This window comes from Schistocerca serialis, chromosome 4 (assembly GCF_023864345.2).
Source record: "Schistocerca serialis cubense isolate TAMUIC-IGC-003099 chromosome 4, iqSchSeri2.2, whole genome shotgun sequence".
In the NCBI taxonomy this organism is placed as follows: domain Eukaryota; kingdom Metazoa; phylum Arthropoda; class Insecta; order Orthoptera; family Acrididae; genus Schistocerca; species Schistocerca serialis.
In genome coordinates this window covers 274,909,525-274,923,412 of record NC_064641.1, presented here as the reverse complement: position 1 = coordinate 274,923,412, position 13,888 = coordinate 274,909,525, and the positions used below count along the sequence as shown (strand labels likewise).

Below are 13,888 nucleotides of genomic sequence, written 5' to 3'. Positions count from 1 at the left end.
CCTGGACATTGAGTAAAACAGAGCTGGGATGGCGAGTACAGGTACAGCTGCCCATGCAGCTTCAACACGATACCACAGTTCATCAAGAGTAGAGACTGGCGTATTGTGACGCGCCAGTTGCTTGGCCACCATTGACCAGACGTTTTCAATTGGTGAGAGATCTGGAGAATGTGCTGGCCAGGGCAGCAGTCGAACATTTTCTGTATCCAGACAGGCCGTAGAGGACCTGCAGCATGCGGTCGTGCATTATCCTGCTGAAATGTAGGGTTTCGCAGTGATCGAATGAAGGGTAGAGCCACGGGTCGTAACACATGTGAAATGTAACGTCCACTGTTCAAAGTGCCGTCAATGCGAACAAGAGGTGACCGAGGCGTGTAACCAATGGCACCCCATACCAACACGCCGGGTGATACGCCAGTATGGCGAAGACGAATACACGCTTCCAATGTACGTTCACCGCGATGTCGCCGAACACGGATGCGACCATCAAGATGCTGTAAACAGAACCTGGATTCATCCGAAAAAACGACGTTTTGCGATTCGTGTACCCAGGTTCGTCGTTGAGTACACCATCGCAGGCGCTCCTGTCTGTGATGCAGCGTCAAGGGTGAGTGTAGCCATGGTCTCCGAGCTGATAGTCCATGCTACTGCGAACACCGTCGAACTGTTCTGGCGGATGGTTGTTGTGTTGCAAACGTCCCCATCTGTTGACTTAGGGGATCGAGACGTGCTCCGACCTTTATCAAAGTCGTAAACGTGATGGTACGCATTTCTGCTCCTTACACGAGGCATCACAACAACATTTCACCAGGCAATGCCGGTCAACTGCTGTTTGTGTATGAGAAACCGGTTGGAAACTCTCCTCATATCAGCACGTTGTAGGTGTTGCCACCGGCGCCAACAGTGTGTGAATTCTCTGAAAAGCTAAACATTTTCATATCACAGCATCTTCTTCCCGTCGGTTAAATTTCATGTCTGTAGCACATCTTCGTGGTGTAGCAATTTTAATAGCCAGTAGTGTACTTAAACCTAACTAACCTAAGGACATCACACACATCCATGCCCGAGGCAGGACTCGAACCTGCGAATCCTGCCTGAAGCGCCTAGAACCATTCGGCCATACCTGCTGGCGGCTACAGCAAAACTCGTGATTTCGATGGCAGTGGATGAGGCTATGATAGTTCTTTGGACACTTTAGGATTATACGTCTACTGCACGCCATTCGGACGTAATGTCATCCCCTGTGCAGGGCTACGACACGCTGGTGGGCGAGCGCGGGGCCCAGCTGTCGGGCGGCCAGAAGCAGCGCATCGCCATCGCCAGGGCGCTGGTGCGCCGCCCCAAGATCCTGCTGCTGGACGAGGCCACCTCTGCTCTGGACACCAGCAGCGAGGCCAAGGTGCAGGCCGCGCTGGACAAGGTCAGTCCAAGGTCACTTCTCTGATTAAGTATCATCATTTACACAATTCAAACTTCAGTTGAAATCAACACCTCTACCGAGATCAGTCACCTTCCACCAGTCATTACATTGAAGATTAGAATTGTTGGTTCTGTACTGAACTACTTCTTTATCTGACTTCATAATTTGTGTAGCCACCTTTCTAGCCTACCTGATAATTGGGAAATTCGGTTGACTTTCAGGAACGCTACTTGCGCAACATTATAGTAACGATAATAAACTCCTATCTAGGGAAAATAACAAAGGATAATCTGAGCGAGAAATACATGGTTCACCCGAACCCCAACGATATAATTTCGAAGACACTAAGGAATTACAGACCTTGGCTGCGAGCGAGCATTGAGTAAAATCATTGAGGAAAGCAGAAAATTTGTGCTAGGCTGGGATTCGAACCCGGGTCTCTTGCTTACTAGGAAGATGCTCTGACCACTTTCTGATGTAGTTTTAAAGGCTCTACCTCTTTTTTTTATTTTTTTTTTAACTCAGGTCATCTATATGACAGCCATCTACGCTAACCACTTTTTTCCTCCTCTGGAAGGGAAAGAGGACTACAGGCGAATGATGTACTTGCCACCGTCACTTGCGTCCTAAGAAAAAAAGAATTGCACCTCTTCAGGCATTGGCGTCTATCAATGCATATCCCAAAGCAACTAACCTATTACTAAAAGGGGGGTAAGAAAGGAAGAAAATATGGGAAGAGAATACAGTAGGGCGATGAACATGAAAGATGTATTTTTTTCCTTTTTTTTAACTGAAATTCCGAGAACCTCTCGTCTTCTCGAATGGTGGAACATCCAGACGTGTCTTCTCGAAAATTTTATGTTGATTCCGTTTATAGTTCGTTCAGAGCATAATGTCGGCAAAATAAACATCAACATTTCATGGCTTGGACGTTTCAGCTGGAAGGCAGATCAAGAAAGATGCTCCATAGAAAATTTGAAAAGAACTGCTTGTTTCTGAGGCTGTGAAGAAGTGCACAGTGACAATTATCAAGGTAGTCCAATAATCCAGTTCCGATTTTTTGTTGCGCCAAAAAGGTAGTGGACTGTATGGCTGCGTATCCAATTCACAATGTTAGTTTTCGTTGCAGGGTAATGAACCACGTCCGGGAGTGAAAGCATCTGGAAAGTGATCCGAGCAGGTGTATGTCGAGTAAGGAAAGCCAAGATACGCTGCGTGAGCATCAACACGTCAGACAACGGACCACATGAAAATCGGTGAGCGTTTGTGTCGTCCACACCACACTGAACACAAAGGGATGTGTCGGCGTGGTGGATGTGGTGCAAACGAAACTGGTTTACCTGTTTCCCATTGATGGTGATATACTAGATAGATTGGAAGGTGGTGTCGAGAAAGTCTGAAAGCACCACTTTCCACACATGGAACCATATGAGCTGGGGACTTGGACTGATTCATTTGTAATGCGTTGCGTACAGTCTTGGTCTGGAGTATTTGTGGAAAGAAATGCCACAAGTGATAAAAGGGGCTGGAATGTCTGATAACATGACTGGGTTGACATGGAGTCCGAAGCATATTCATGTAAAAGCATTCCAGTGAGGCTCACTGTGCAACAGCGCCAGACTTTCAGCTGAGACCTAACAAAAGGTGCTTTAACTTTGTCTGGCACTTGGAATAAGCCAACATTACCACACTTCCATGAGGGAGCAAGGGAAAAATATTGAACTATGATTAGCTTCTTGGTACAGACAAAGGTTCTCATCGCCATCAACAATGGGACCAGGAACACTTGCACTACATGAGGGATACCAGTGGCATGGTGGACAGTTATGCATAAGGGACCAGTTCTGATTGTTTGGAGAAGGTGTCTGCTGTTTGTTGACGCTGAACGATGAATATCATTCGTAAAATCAATGCCCAAACAGCGGACGGTGGTGGCCACACTCAGAGGAGTGACACGTCTCTCAGGTAGGCCCTCTCCATTGAGCAGAATCTGCGATTTGGAAACATTAAGAGACCTGCCTGATGCCTCACTACATGTCGCCTCCGATGCCAGAGCTGTGCAGACGTCATCTTTACTGCATAGGTAGAGTATGAGATAGCTGTGGCAACGCTGTTTCCGTGCAGTGACAGGCCCACTAGGCGTTGGAAAAGTCCCCAGAGCAGGTTTTCTAATGGCAAATCATACAGTATTGTGGAAAATGGGCATCCTTGTCGGACAGAGCGCTCGATAACTAGAGGCACAGTGAGGCGTCCATTATAATTATTCAAGTCGCGCCGCTGAAGAGGCGCATTACCACTGTTACTGTAAGACCCGGAAACCCATGTGTTCGAGGATCGACATCAAAAAGGTGTGATCGACATGGTCGAATGTCTAACTGAAGTCAAGCAATGCCAATGCACCAGGCAGATGTCGCTACCTGGCGAGTACACTCATGCAAAGGGCAGTAGGAATATTTTTGTCACCACGCAGGAAGGTCTGATCCAGGGAGGTGAGGTATGATACTAGCTTCTTCTGTCGTGATGCCAGCAAAAATTTGAAAATTTTCATGTTACTGTTTAGTAGAATGATGGGATGGTGATCACAAATCCATAGTCGCCTGTGCAGTTTAGGAACCAGTGTAATGTCCCCATCAAAAATTGTTCAGATGGCCCTGAGCACTATGGGACTTAACATCTGTGGTCATCAGTCCCCTAGAACTTAGAACTACTTAAACGTAACCAACCTAAGGACATCACACACATCGATGCCCGAGGCAGGATTCGAACCTGCGACCGTAGCGGTCACGCGGTTCCAGACTGAAGCGCCTAGAACCGCACGGCCGCACCGGCCGGATGTCCCCGTCAAGGAAGACAGCTAGGATCATCGTTGTTGGGATCATCAGTTGACATCAGATGGACGTCCAAGTAGGTGCCAACATATAGCTAAAACCCTTGTAAAATTCAAGGGGAGGCTATCAGGTACTGGGTACAAGATCATCAAGGGGACCCTCAAAAAATTACGTTATCTCGACAGCAAAGAAGGAGTGTCGTTCGCCACAGAGACTGGAGCTGGATGGTGCATATGGCTTTAGGATGCGGATGCCGAACAGCGTGAGGGTGATACTCCTAGCATTAAAAAGGCACACTACATCTTCAGTGGGAGCCGTGCATGGAGGAGGATGGCCTCTCCATTACTGGTGTCAGAGGCTTGGGAAATGTGGGCCACGTAGCCAGTGGGAGGGTAGAAATCAGCGATGATCAGTTCCTGGAGGAGGTCAGTGTCGACATCAGCAGTCAGAGGTGTGGGAGGTGTGGGTCGCCTAGACAGTGGGAGCATAGAAATCAGTGATGGTAACTTCTTGGAGGAGGACAATGTCGATATCAGCAGTAAATGATGTCTATGAACATTGCCAGTTTATATGGAATTTGAACGGTGACGATTCATTGTGGCGATGTGGAAGTGCTCTCCCACTGGGATAGAGAGTCATGTCCAGCGGGCATGAAACATTGGCCACACCCACTGTGGCTGTAATCAGTGTGTGTATACAGGGTCACGCACCACAGTGTGGCACTCCCCGAGGGGTGGACAGAAATAGGCAGATTGTGGCATGAGCCCATTTTTGGCTGGTGTATAGAGCACGCAAATATACTCATATAAAGTCAAACAATGCATGGGTATGCCAGCAATGAGACTATATACATATTAAGACTATCGACAAAAAATTTGAAAAAGTGATGTGAAATCGGTAAAAATCGAAAGAAAACGTATTTAATTACGACAAATTGATGGGAACTACGTAAAATTGAGGAATATACGACGAAATATATAAAATCGCGAAAAACCTGCTCAGAATACACAGATTTGAAAATAAAGTACCATGAAATGCGGGGAACTGAAGTGGACGGGAGGTACCTGGACACTCAAGAGCGAGAAAAGATTAAAAGTAAGCTCTGTCTGCGTTCAGTTTTTACCCTACCTCCTCCAATGTAAACTATATGGGTTTCCTTAACAAATGATTCGAGAAAGGGGATATAAGTAGTATACAGAGGCGCTATGTTAAAGCAGGCGAAACATATGTATCCCAATCCTGAACTGTGTTCTCGCAAATGCAGTCGATTATAGATGTTACCGGGTTACTGTTGGCTCTCACAAGCAATGTTATGAAGAATCTATGCGTTTATCAGATTTAAACCATTTCCTAGGGTGTTCTGCAGGAGAGTGGACTGATGCCACTTGTATCACCTTTTACAGTGTCAAGAGACATGGTGTTAGGACAAATTTGCTATATTATCCTACAAATGAGCAAAAGTACCTAACACCAGACCAGGATTTCTTTGTGTAAGCGGAAAGCTACCAGAGCGTTGGTGATGCTACTGTAAACGGCAATAAGACTATTACATCTCCTTTGGCTACTGATCATGGTGCTTACTCCCTTGTAAGAAGTTGCTGCATCTTTGTGTGTATTTTCGTGCAGCAGGACTTGGGTGGTAATTCAATGAATCAACTATAGAAATTAATCATGCCGTGTTTTCCTCACTCTATTTCCTAGGGAGGCATAGCCATATCTGTCAAAACCACTACTACTACGACTAATAAGCACGACTGATGTGGGAAATGTGATTGATGGTACGTACATTTGTAACCTAAAAAAGATGTATAAAATTATTAATTTCCTAAGAGACATGACAGCAGTGTGCTGACTTCGTTCTAGTTGGTTTATAAGCACCTCGAGCAGTGAATATACACTGACGATGGATTCCTAGGACACCAGAATAGTGTGGAAGGAAGTAGTTTTATCAAATAAAGATAGTACCTTCCATTCCAGCCTTTTTCCCACCAGCTTATAGATGAAGTGTAGAGTTTGAGTACGTCTGCCGCTAGTTTCAAGATATATTGTGAAATTTGTTTCCCAGCAGGATGACACCAGTTGCATGGCATCGTCAATTTGTGAGCTATAATGCGATTTTAGGCACCCTTTGTGTAGCACCTTGCATATAGTTGTGTAGTTAGGACTGATCCTTATGATTAATAACGTAATTAGGTCTGATTTTTACTTTAGTTTCCCAACCAAAATAACTAAAGTACACTAACCTAACCTTCCTCCCCAGCATCGGAATAGTTTCCTTGTGTTGGAGAGTGCACTTTGGCTTTCTGTTCAGAAGGATTGGAGTTCGAGTTCCGGAAATGGCACCACCATTTTTAATTTACCGCCAATCCCCGGGTGAGAGGTGGTGTGGGACGTCTAGGCCTGGGACAAATAAATTGCCGCTAACATTCGAAATTCCCACCAAAATTCGAAAATCCCGCCGATAGGGTAGGTGGGGGAGGGCGAGAGGGCGGGGTGGGGAGGGGATGCAGACCAATGTTCCGGATGAGGAAATCAGTGATTCCATACTGGGGGGGAGCTATGGTGGGGGGTTGGGGGTAATTAATTGATCAATTTAATTAATGTGTATATCAATCTCATATCAAAAGTGGGCTTGTGCGGCCATCTCCCTACTACTGTGGGCTAGCTTCCCAATGTGCTGTGTCGTCGACATCATCAGCTCAGCGGATCGAAATTGGTGGCGGCTGACTGTCGCGTCCATCGAGGTGTAGGGGTAGCAACGCTGCCATGGTGGCATCTGGGAAACCTCCCGCCATGGGATCCGTCGTCGTTGGGCGGGATCCCAAGTAGAGTGAAGGACGCTCCTCAGAAGGAACATCGGGAGCGACCACATCTGTCGTCAGGTCGTTCCAAGGGTGTACACTGTCTGTATCTCGTCCACTACCTACGATGCCATATGAAAGACTATGTTGTTGGAGGGCTTTCGGCTTCTTACTTTTCTGAGGCGACCGTTGCTTTCAGAGGTGCTGTTCCATGTTGGAATGCGACCATCCGTCGGCCGTCATCTTGCCAGTTTGGAGGAAAGCAGATATAGTCATCACACTTCATTCGATGTCCATGGCGTTGGGCGGGCCGTCCATCGAACTGTGAGGAGCCTTAGCCTCGTCGCCGCCATAGACGACCGTTGGTTCCGAAGGGGACTGCAGGCGGAAGAATAGGCGAATTCAGAAGTGACGCGTCTGGGTTGCGCACAGCTGACGCATAGATGCCTAGTAAAGAAGTGATCACTGGTTAGGAAGCTGCGTCACCGGTCGGGATCAGGAAATTTGGAAATTTGTGGGGTGGCCGAGCGGTTCTAGGCGCAGCAGTCTGGAAACGCGCGACCGCTACGGTCGCAGGTTCGAATCCTGCCTCGGGCATGGATATGTGTGATGTCCTTAGTTTAGTTAGGTTTAAGTAGTTCTAAGTTCTAGGGGACTGATGACCTCAGAAGTTAAGTTCCATAGTGCTCAGAGTCATTTAAACCATTTGTGAAATTTGTGGTAATGTCTTATGGGAGCAAACTGCTGGGGTCATGAGTCCCTAAGAGTGCACACTACTTAAACTAACTGATGCTAAGGACAACACACACACCCATGCTGGAGGGAGGACTCGAACCTCAAACGATGGCAGCCGATCGAACCGCGGCAAGGCGCCTAAGACCGCGCGGCAACCCCGCGCAGCTCAGGATGATGGAGACAGTCTTGTCGACAGTCTTGTCGACATCCTGCACGTGTCCGCAGCTGGCCATCATACATAACGATAGCTCGCACACCATCTATCACCAGATAGCATAGGATATGTTTGGACAATTCGATGTTGATCCGTTGGACACCATTTATCCCGTGGTATGTCGTGAACGTCTGCCACTTTTGCGCGATGTGGCACACTACGTTGCCGTAGGGTCGTAAGGCTTCAACGACCACCTCTTGGGGCACCTCGAAAGGTACCTCAAACACCTGAATTTTCGGAGACCGAAACCAGCATAATCTACCGTCACCTCGAGAAAATAAGCGTCAGAACGTTTGAACTTTAGTCCGTGTGCGTTTCGCCGAACTACATTAGTGCATGCTGTCTCCAAATGGTTCAATGGCTCTGAGCACTATGGGACTTAACAGCTATGGTCATCAGTCCCCTAGGACTTAGAACTACTTAAACCTAACTAACCTAAGTCATCACACAACACCCAGTCATCACAGGCAGAGAAAAATCCCTGACCCCGACGGGAATCGAACCCGGGAACCCGGCATGCTGTCTCCATCGTCATTTTAATTTAGATGCTGCTGCCGGTGATAGAGAAATAAATACCTATTACTTCTTATTCGTCAAGGCGTAGATCTTGGCGAATGAATTGTTCGATTTCACAAGCGCGTGATCGTGTATGGTGGATATGGAATGTAACTTTAAGTTCGTAGGGTAAGAGTGCGCCATGGAAATGATGGACACTATAGGACCCAAATATCGCGACGGAGCTTGCATTCTGTACCGTTCGGTGGTGTCTAGGGCTTAATTTACCTTAGTGTTACTTGTACGTTGACAGTGGTACAGAAAAATATGGGTATGTATACTGTTTGCTAATTTGCGCTCCGTGAGAGGCCACATTCCATGCAACGGAAGAGCGACACAACGACGCTTTGCTGAAGTGTTCAGGCAGCGACAGCAACATCACAGTACTTTTGCATCTGTGCATAGGCAGGTACCAGAAACTACATCTTCTGTCTGGCGTTGTACTTTTGGTGATTGCATGTTAATAGTTTATCTTATCGTTGTGATGGCATTATTCCAGAAACAAAGATAATTAGACTATAAACCGAATAAAGCATAATTACTTTATCGTTTTGAAACTTCCAGAGTGCGTAGATAATTTTCCTTAAAAACCTCCGAAATATTGTCGGTGGAGTTTCGGCTGACCCTGAATATTAGAATAGAATACAGTTTTCATTAACAACTGATCAAAAGCCGATATGAACAGGTTTCTGAGAGTATACACCACCATAAGCAAGGGAAATAAGGAAAGGAAGAAACTGGGAGAGTTTGAATGTGACGTTATAAAAGAAAGATTGAGTGATGAGCCAGAACACTATGAATACTCCATACCACAAGATTTATTTCCGCCTGGTGGCGTTGTGAGAAAGTGACGCCGTAAGAAAATTATGTAACCAAAACAGAGACGAATGGAGATATGTTATAGCGATGTTACGGGCAGAAAATGGGGGAATCCAGAGACATCAGCGACTTTGACTAATGGCAGTTTTTTACGGCCAGAGGCGTTGAACGAGGCTCTCGGAAATAGCGAACTTAGTCCGCTGTTCGCTTGCTGCTGTAGTGAGCCTCCGAGGAATGTGGTCGAAGAACAGCGAAAACACGAGTACGCGACAAGGCGTTGAACGTCCATACCTCATCACAGACGAGGGGGTCGGAAATTTGCCCACTCTGTAAAGCAAGATAGGCGGCCACAGTAGCAGATCTGACAAAAGAGTATAATGCTACAGGAGACACCAGTGTTTCGCAGTGAACCGTACCGTGCCCATTGTTGGACGTGGGACTTCACAGCAGGCGACCCCTACGGGTTTCCGTATAGACGCAACGAAATTGTCAATTACGATCACGATAATCGAGATTGGACAATGGAGCAATGAAAACGCGTTTGCCTGGTCGGAAGAATCATGTTTCTTTTTAATCGAGATTCTACATCTACATCTACATTTATACTCCGCAAGCCACCCAACGGTGTGTGGCGGAGGGCACTTTACGTGGCACTGTCATTACCTCCCTTTCCTGTTCCAGTCGCGTATGGTTCGCGGGAAGATCGACTGCCGGGAAGCTTCTCTGCGCGCTCTAATCTGTCTAATTTTAGATTCGTGATCTCCTCGGGAGATATAAGTAGGGGGAAGCAATATATTCGATACCTCATCCAGAAACGCACCCTCTCGAAACCTGGCGAGCAATCTACACCGCGATGCAGAGCGCCTCTCTTGCAGAGTCTGCCACTTGTGTTTGTTAAACATCTCCGTAACGCTATCACGGTTACCAAATAACCCTGTGACGAAACGCGCCGCTCTTCTTTGGATCTTCTCTATCTCCCCTGTCAATTGATGGTCGTGTCCAGATTTGGCATCAGCTAGGCGGACGACTGCTCGAGATATGCGCTGTACCACGGACACGCGCCCGTGGGGCCAGTGTTGTGCCTTGGGGTGTGTTCACCTGGGCTTTAGTAGGGCCTATGGTAGTAACTGAAGGCATCATGACAGCTATGGACAAGTTAATATTGTGAACCACCCACATCACGCCATTTGTAATGTCATCACCAACATGAAATCTCCCAGCAACACAACTGTTCTTGGTACAAGGACAGAATCGTGCGTTGAGGAGTATGGCAATGAACCCACATTGATCTCTTGGTTACCAAATTCGCGTTATCTGAACCGACGGAACATATCTGAGATGCTATCGGGCATTAGCTCCGTGCCCACGAATCACCATCTCGTTATTTACGGGAATTGCGTGATCCGTACGTTTGATATCTGGTGCTGCAGACCTCCGGAAACCTACCAAGCACTTGTCGAATCCATGTCACACATAACTATGGTATATTACGTTCTACAGGTGGATCAACACGCTACTAATTGGGTGGTCCTAATGGTTTGGTCTTCAGTGTAACTTTGCAATGGAAGGAGCAGTAAAGCGGAAAACTGTTGGAACAGGTTCAGACTAGCACATGAGAAACATAGTATGAAGTTGTTGGTGTAGTAGTTACGTTCAGATGAAAAGATTAGCACATTGTAGGAAGGGATGGAGAATGAAATAAAACTAATCAAGAGAGGGTGTACATAAAAGAAAGCTGAACTTTTCATGTTATTTCGTCTTGGGAAACCGCTTGCGTAGAGACGTAGTCCAGTTTTGTGATTGCCTATACTTCTGCTAAGAAAACTACGAATGACACTACCAGTCTCTTTAAGAACTGAAGCGTTGTGCGACTGCTTTTGTAGTATACACAGATTTTGCGTATATGAATCGTAAACGCTGTTCACTATAGACAAACGAATTAATTTTCAGAAGCCCTTGGATTGTAGCAGTGTTAAATACAAAGTAAATTCTAGCAGGACGAACTTTTGATTAGTCGCATACTGTGACCTACTCAAGTAATAAATTTCAGAGGTAGAGCCTGCGGCTATCCACTCCTTTCTGTTGGATATTGTAAACTTAGCCATAAATGCAAGGAAAAAATATTTCACTTAATGTATAAAATCGATGATCCTTTAGGCTAGAAAAGAACTGAACTTAAATGTGAATTTCTCGCTTTCGCTTACATTGTGTCGTATCTTATGGAGAATTCAAGAACAACTAAAAAAACAAATGCAATAGAAATGTATAATGACACAATGGAGAACAAGGAAGTAGAAGAATCTGGCGAAAGACAGTGTAGTTCATTTTCTGCATAAAGCGTTCATCTACTCAGAAAGATTCCAAAACTTTTACAGGGCAGCAGTCGATCACAGTGGAAGGGAAAAGGAGTCTTTCAATTCATTCCATAGGATGTACAAACCCAGACCATCAGCATGTCAAATTCAAAAAACATAGCTACATCTATCAAATATTTGTATCTTTATATTGAAGACACGGTTAACAGAAAGGATCGCGGGGAAACAGGTTTTATTTAAGCAAATTCCTGAAGGGGCTTACTGCAGAATAGAGGAACTAGCAGTACTCGTAAAGGAGTGCGTGATACTTCTCAGACCCAACATAGACACTTAATAAAATTTGGATGCACGACAAGATACTAAAGAGAAGAGTTAGACATTGTTTGTCGAGGACCTTCAGCCGATGTTTGATTGACGAATTTGTATTTATTTATTTTACGTTTTTGCCAATACGAGTGGCTGGCACAGTCGAAGATTTACCCATTTACCCCTCTACAGCTGGTGGCGCAAGATGAATCTTTGGGCGTGAATATTTGACATGCCAGGCACTGCTGACGACGAAATGTTAGAATAACAACCAAACAAACGTCGGCAGAAGATTTCTAGACGAAAACGAACTGGCAGTGCGTCAAACAGTAGCTATGAAAGTCTCACCAATCTTGTTTTTGGAGATGTTTGTCGTCTAGTCGCCTTTAGGACGTGCAAGGAGAAATGTAGTATACTTGCATATAGTGTTCACAAACTATTCGTGTGTATCTCTGGCACATAAGCGAATGAAATTTCAATAACTAAGAGTATAGTACTGTAAGGTCAACCGATATATTCTTAAAGTGTAAAACGTTCGTGGAGTATTACTAATTTACATACTGATCAGATATTCATTTTACGACCATATGTTATTCACGGTTCCAGTAGGAAACAACGCAATTGCTAATGTTATGCCGCAGTTTTTACTAAAACTGCTCTGTAAGTTTGTTAACGAGCCACTTCCAAATTAGACTATCAAATCAGTTTATGTTACAAGCGAAGCACGAATGTATGCCTTAACCGAAACAGACACTAATGACTGCACTTCTTAATTTCATTTCTATACCGTGGTGACAGGTCTGTGTATTTTTTCTGTGGGGTGAATCCACTAGCTAGCTGTGGGAACACGAGGGCAACATTCGAAATTAGCAAACGGGTCATAAAACTGTTCTTTCGTTGTCAGGCAGCGTCGCTGACAGGCAAGCTGTGTGTGGTATGTGGGACGGTTACGGTGCGTCGGTTTCAGCTGCAGCAGGAGGCTGAACTCACATGAAATACAGCCTACAATGAAGTACTAAAATTCCAACTTGCTTCTATTCTTATGTCAGACGTATTCCAGATAAAGCAGTACTGCACGTCAGTGGTGTAGCTGACTGAATAGAATATGCCGATGCATTACTACCAACGGTGATTTATAGTCATATTAAAAGTTACAAGTACGGTAGCCCTCGAAAAAGGTCTGTTACCGTCAAACAGCAGTCTAAAGCTCATCGAAGACTCAATTCTAAGAACAAGCCCACCGCCTAAAACTGTTCACTGCAAAATTTTCCCCTGGGTGATGCTCTAGCTGCACCCTTGATAGGGTCCGCAGCTCGTGATCTAGTGGCTAGCGATGCTGCCTCTGGATCACAGGGTCCCGGATTCAAATCCCGGCCGGGTTGAGGATTTTCTTTGCCTGGGGACTGGGTGTTTGTGTTGACCTCATCATTTCATCATCATTTGTGACAGTTGTTAGATTCGACTGTGTAACAATTACACTGTGTAAAGATTGGAAATTTGGACGGGCGCTGATGACCACGCAGATAGCGCGCTATAGACCAAACCAAACACTGCATAAGAAGAGTAGCAGTCTGCCACTGCTTGCTGATGAGACTGCGGTTTAAGGGAAAGTGTCTTCGTTGAGTGACTGTTGGAGTTTACGGTATCACAGACCGAATTTCTATTTGGCATGATGAACGGTAGTTTGCGCTAAATGTAGAAAAATGTGAGCTAAAGTAGTTGGATGGAGCAAAACGCTGTAATATTCCAATACGTTACTAGTGACGTGCTGCTTGACATACACGTCAATTGTTCAAATGGCTCTGAGCACTATGGGACTTAACATCTGTGGTCATCAGTCCCCTAGAACTTAGAACTACTTAAACCTAACTAACCTAAGGACATCACACACATCC

The 13,888-nt window shown here is 45.6% G+C and overlaps 2 protein-coding genes across 2 annotated transcripts in view; both read left to right on the top strand.

Annotated features, from left to right (window-relative positions):
* Nucleotides 1-13,888, top strand: part of LOC126473837 (ATP-dependent translocase ABCB1-like) — a 675,020-nt gene that overhangs the window by 90,989 nt on the left and 570,143 nt on the right. The gene's annotated exons all lie outside the window — the stretch shown is intronic.
* The window catches only part of LOC126473838 (ATP-dependent translocase ABCB1-like), a 234,788-nt gene that overhangs the window by 90,826 nt on the left and 130,074 nt on the right, over nucleotides 1-13,888 (top strand). Inside the window, exon 8 of the mRNA XM_050101165.1 lies at nucleotides 1,250-1,420. Within this exon, the coding sequence (XP_049957122.1) occupies nucleotides 1,250-1,420 (171 nt within the window). The remainder of the gene's footprint in view (nucleotides 1-1,249; nucleotides 1,421-13,888) is intronic.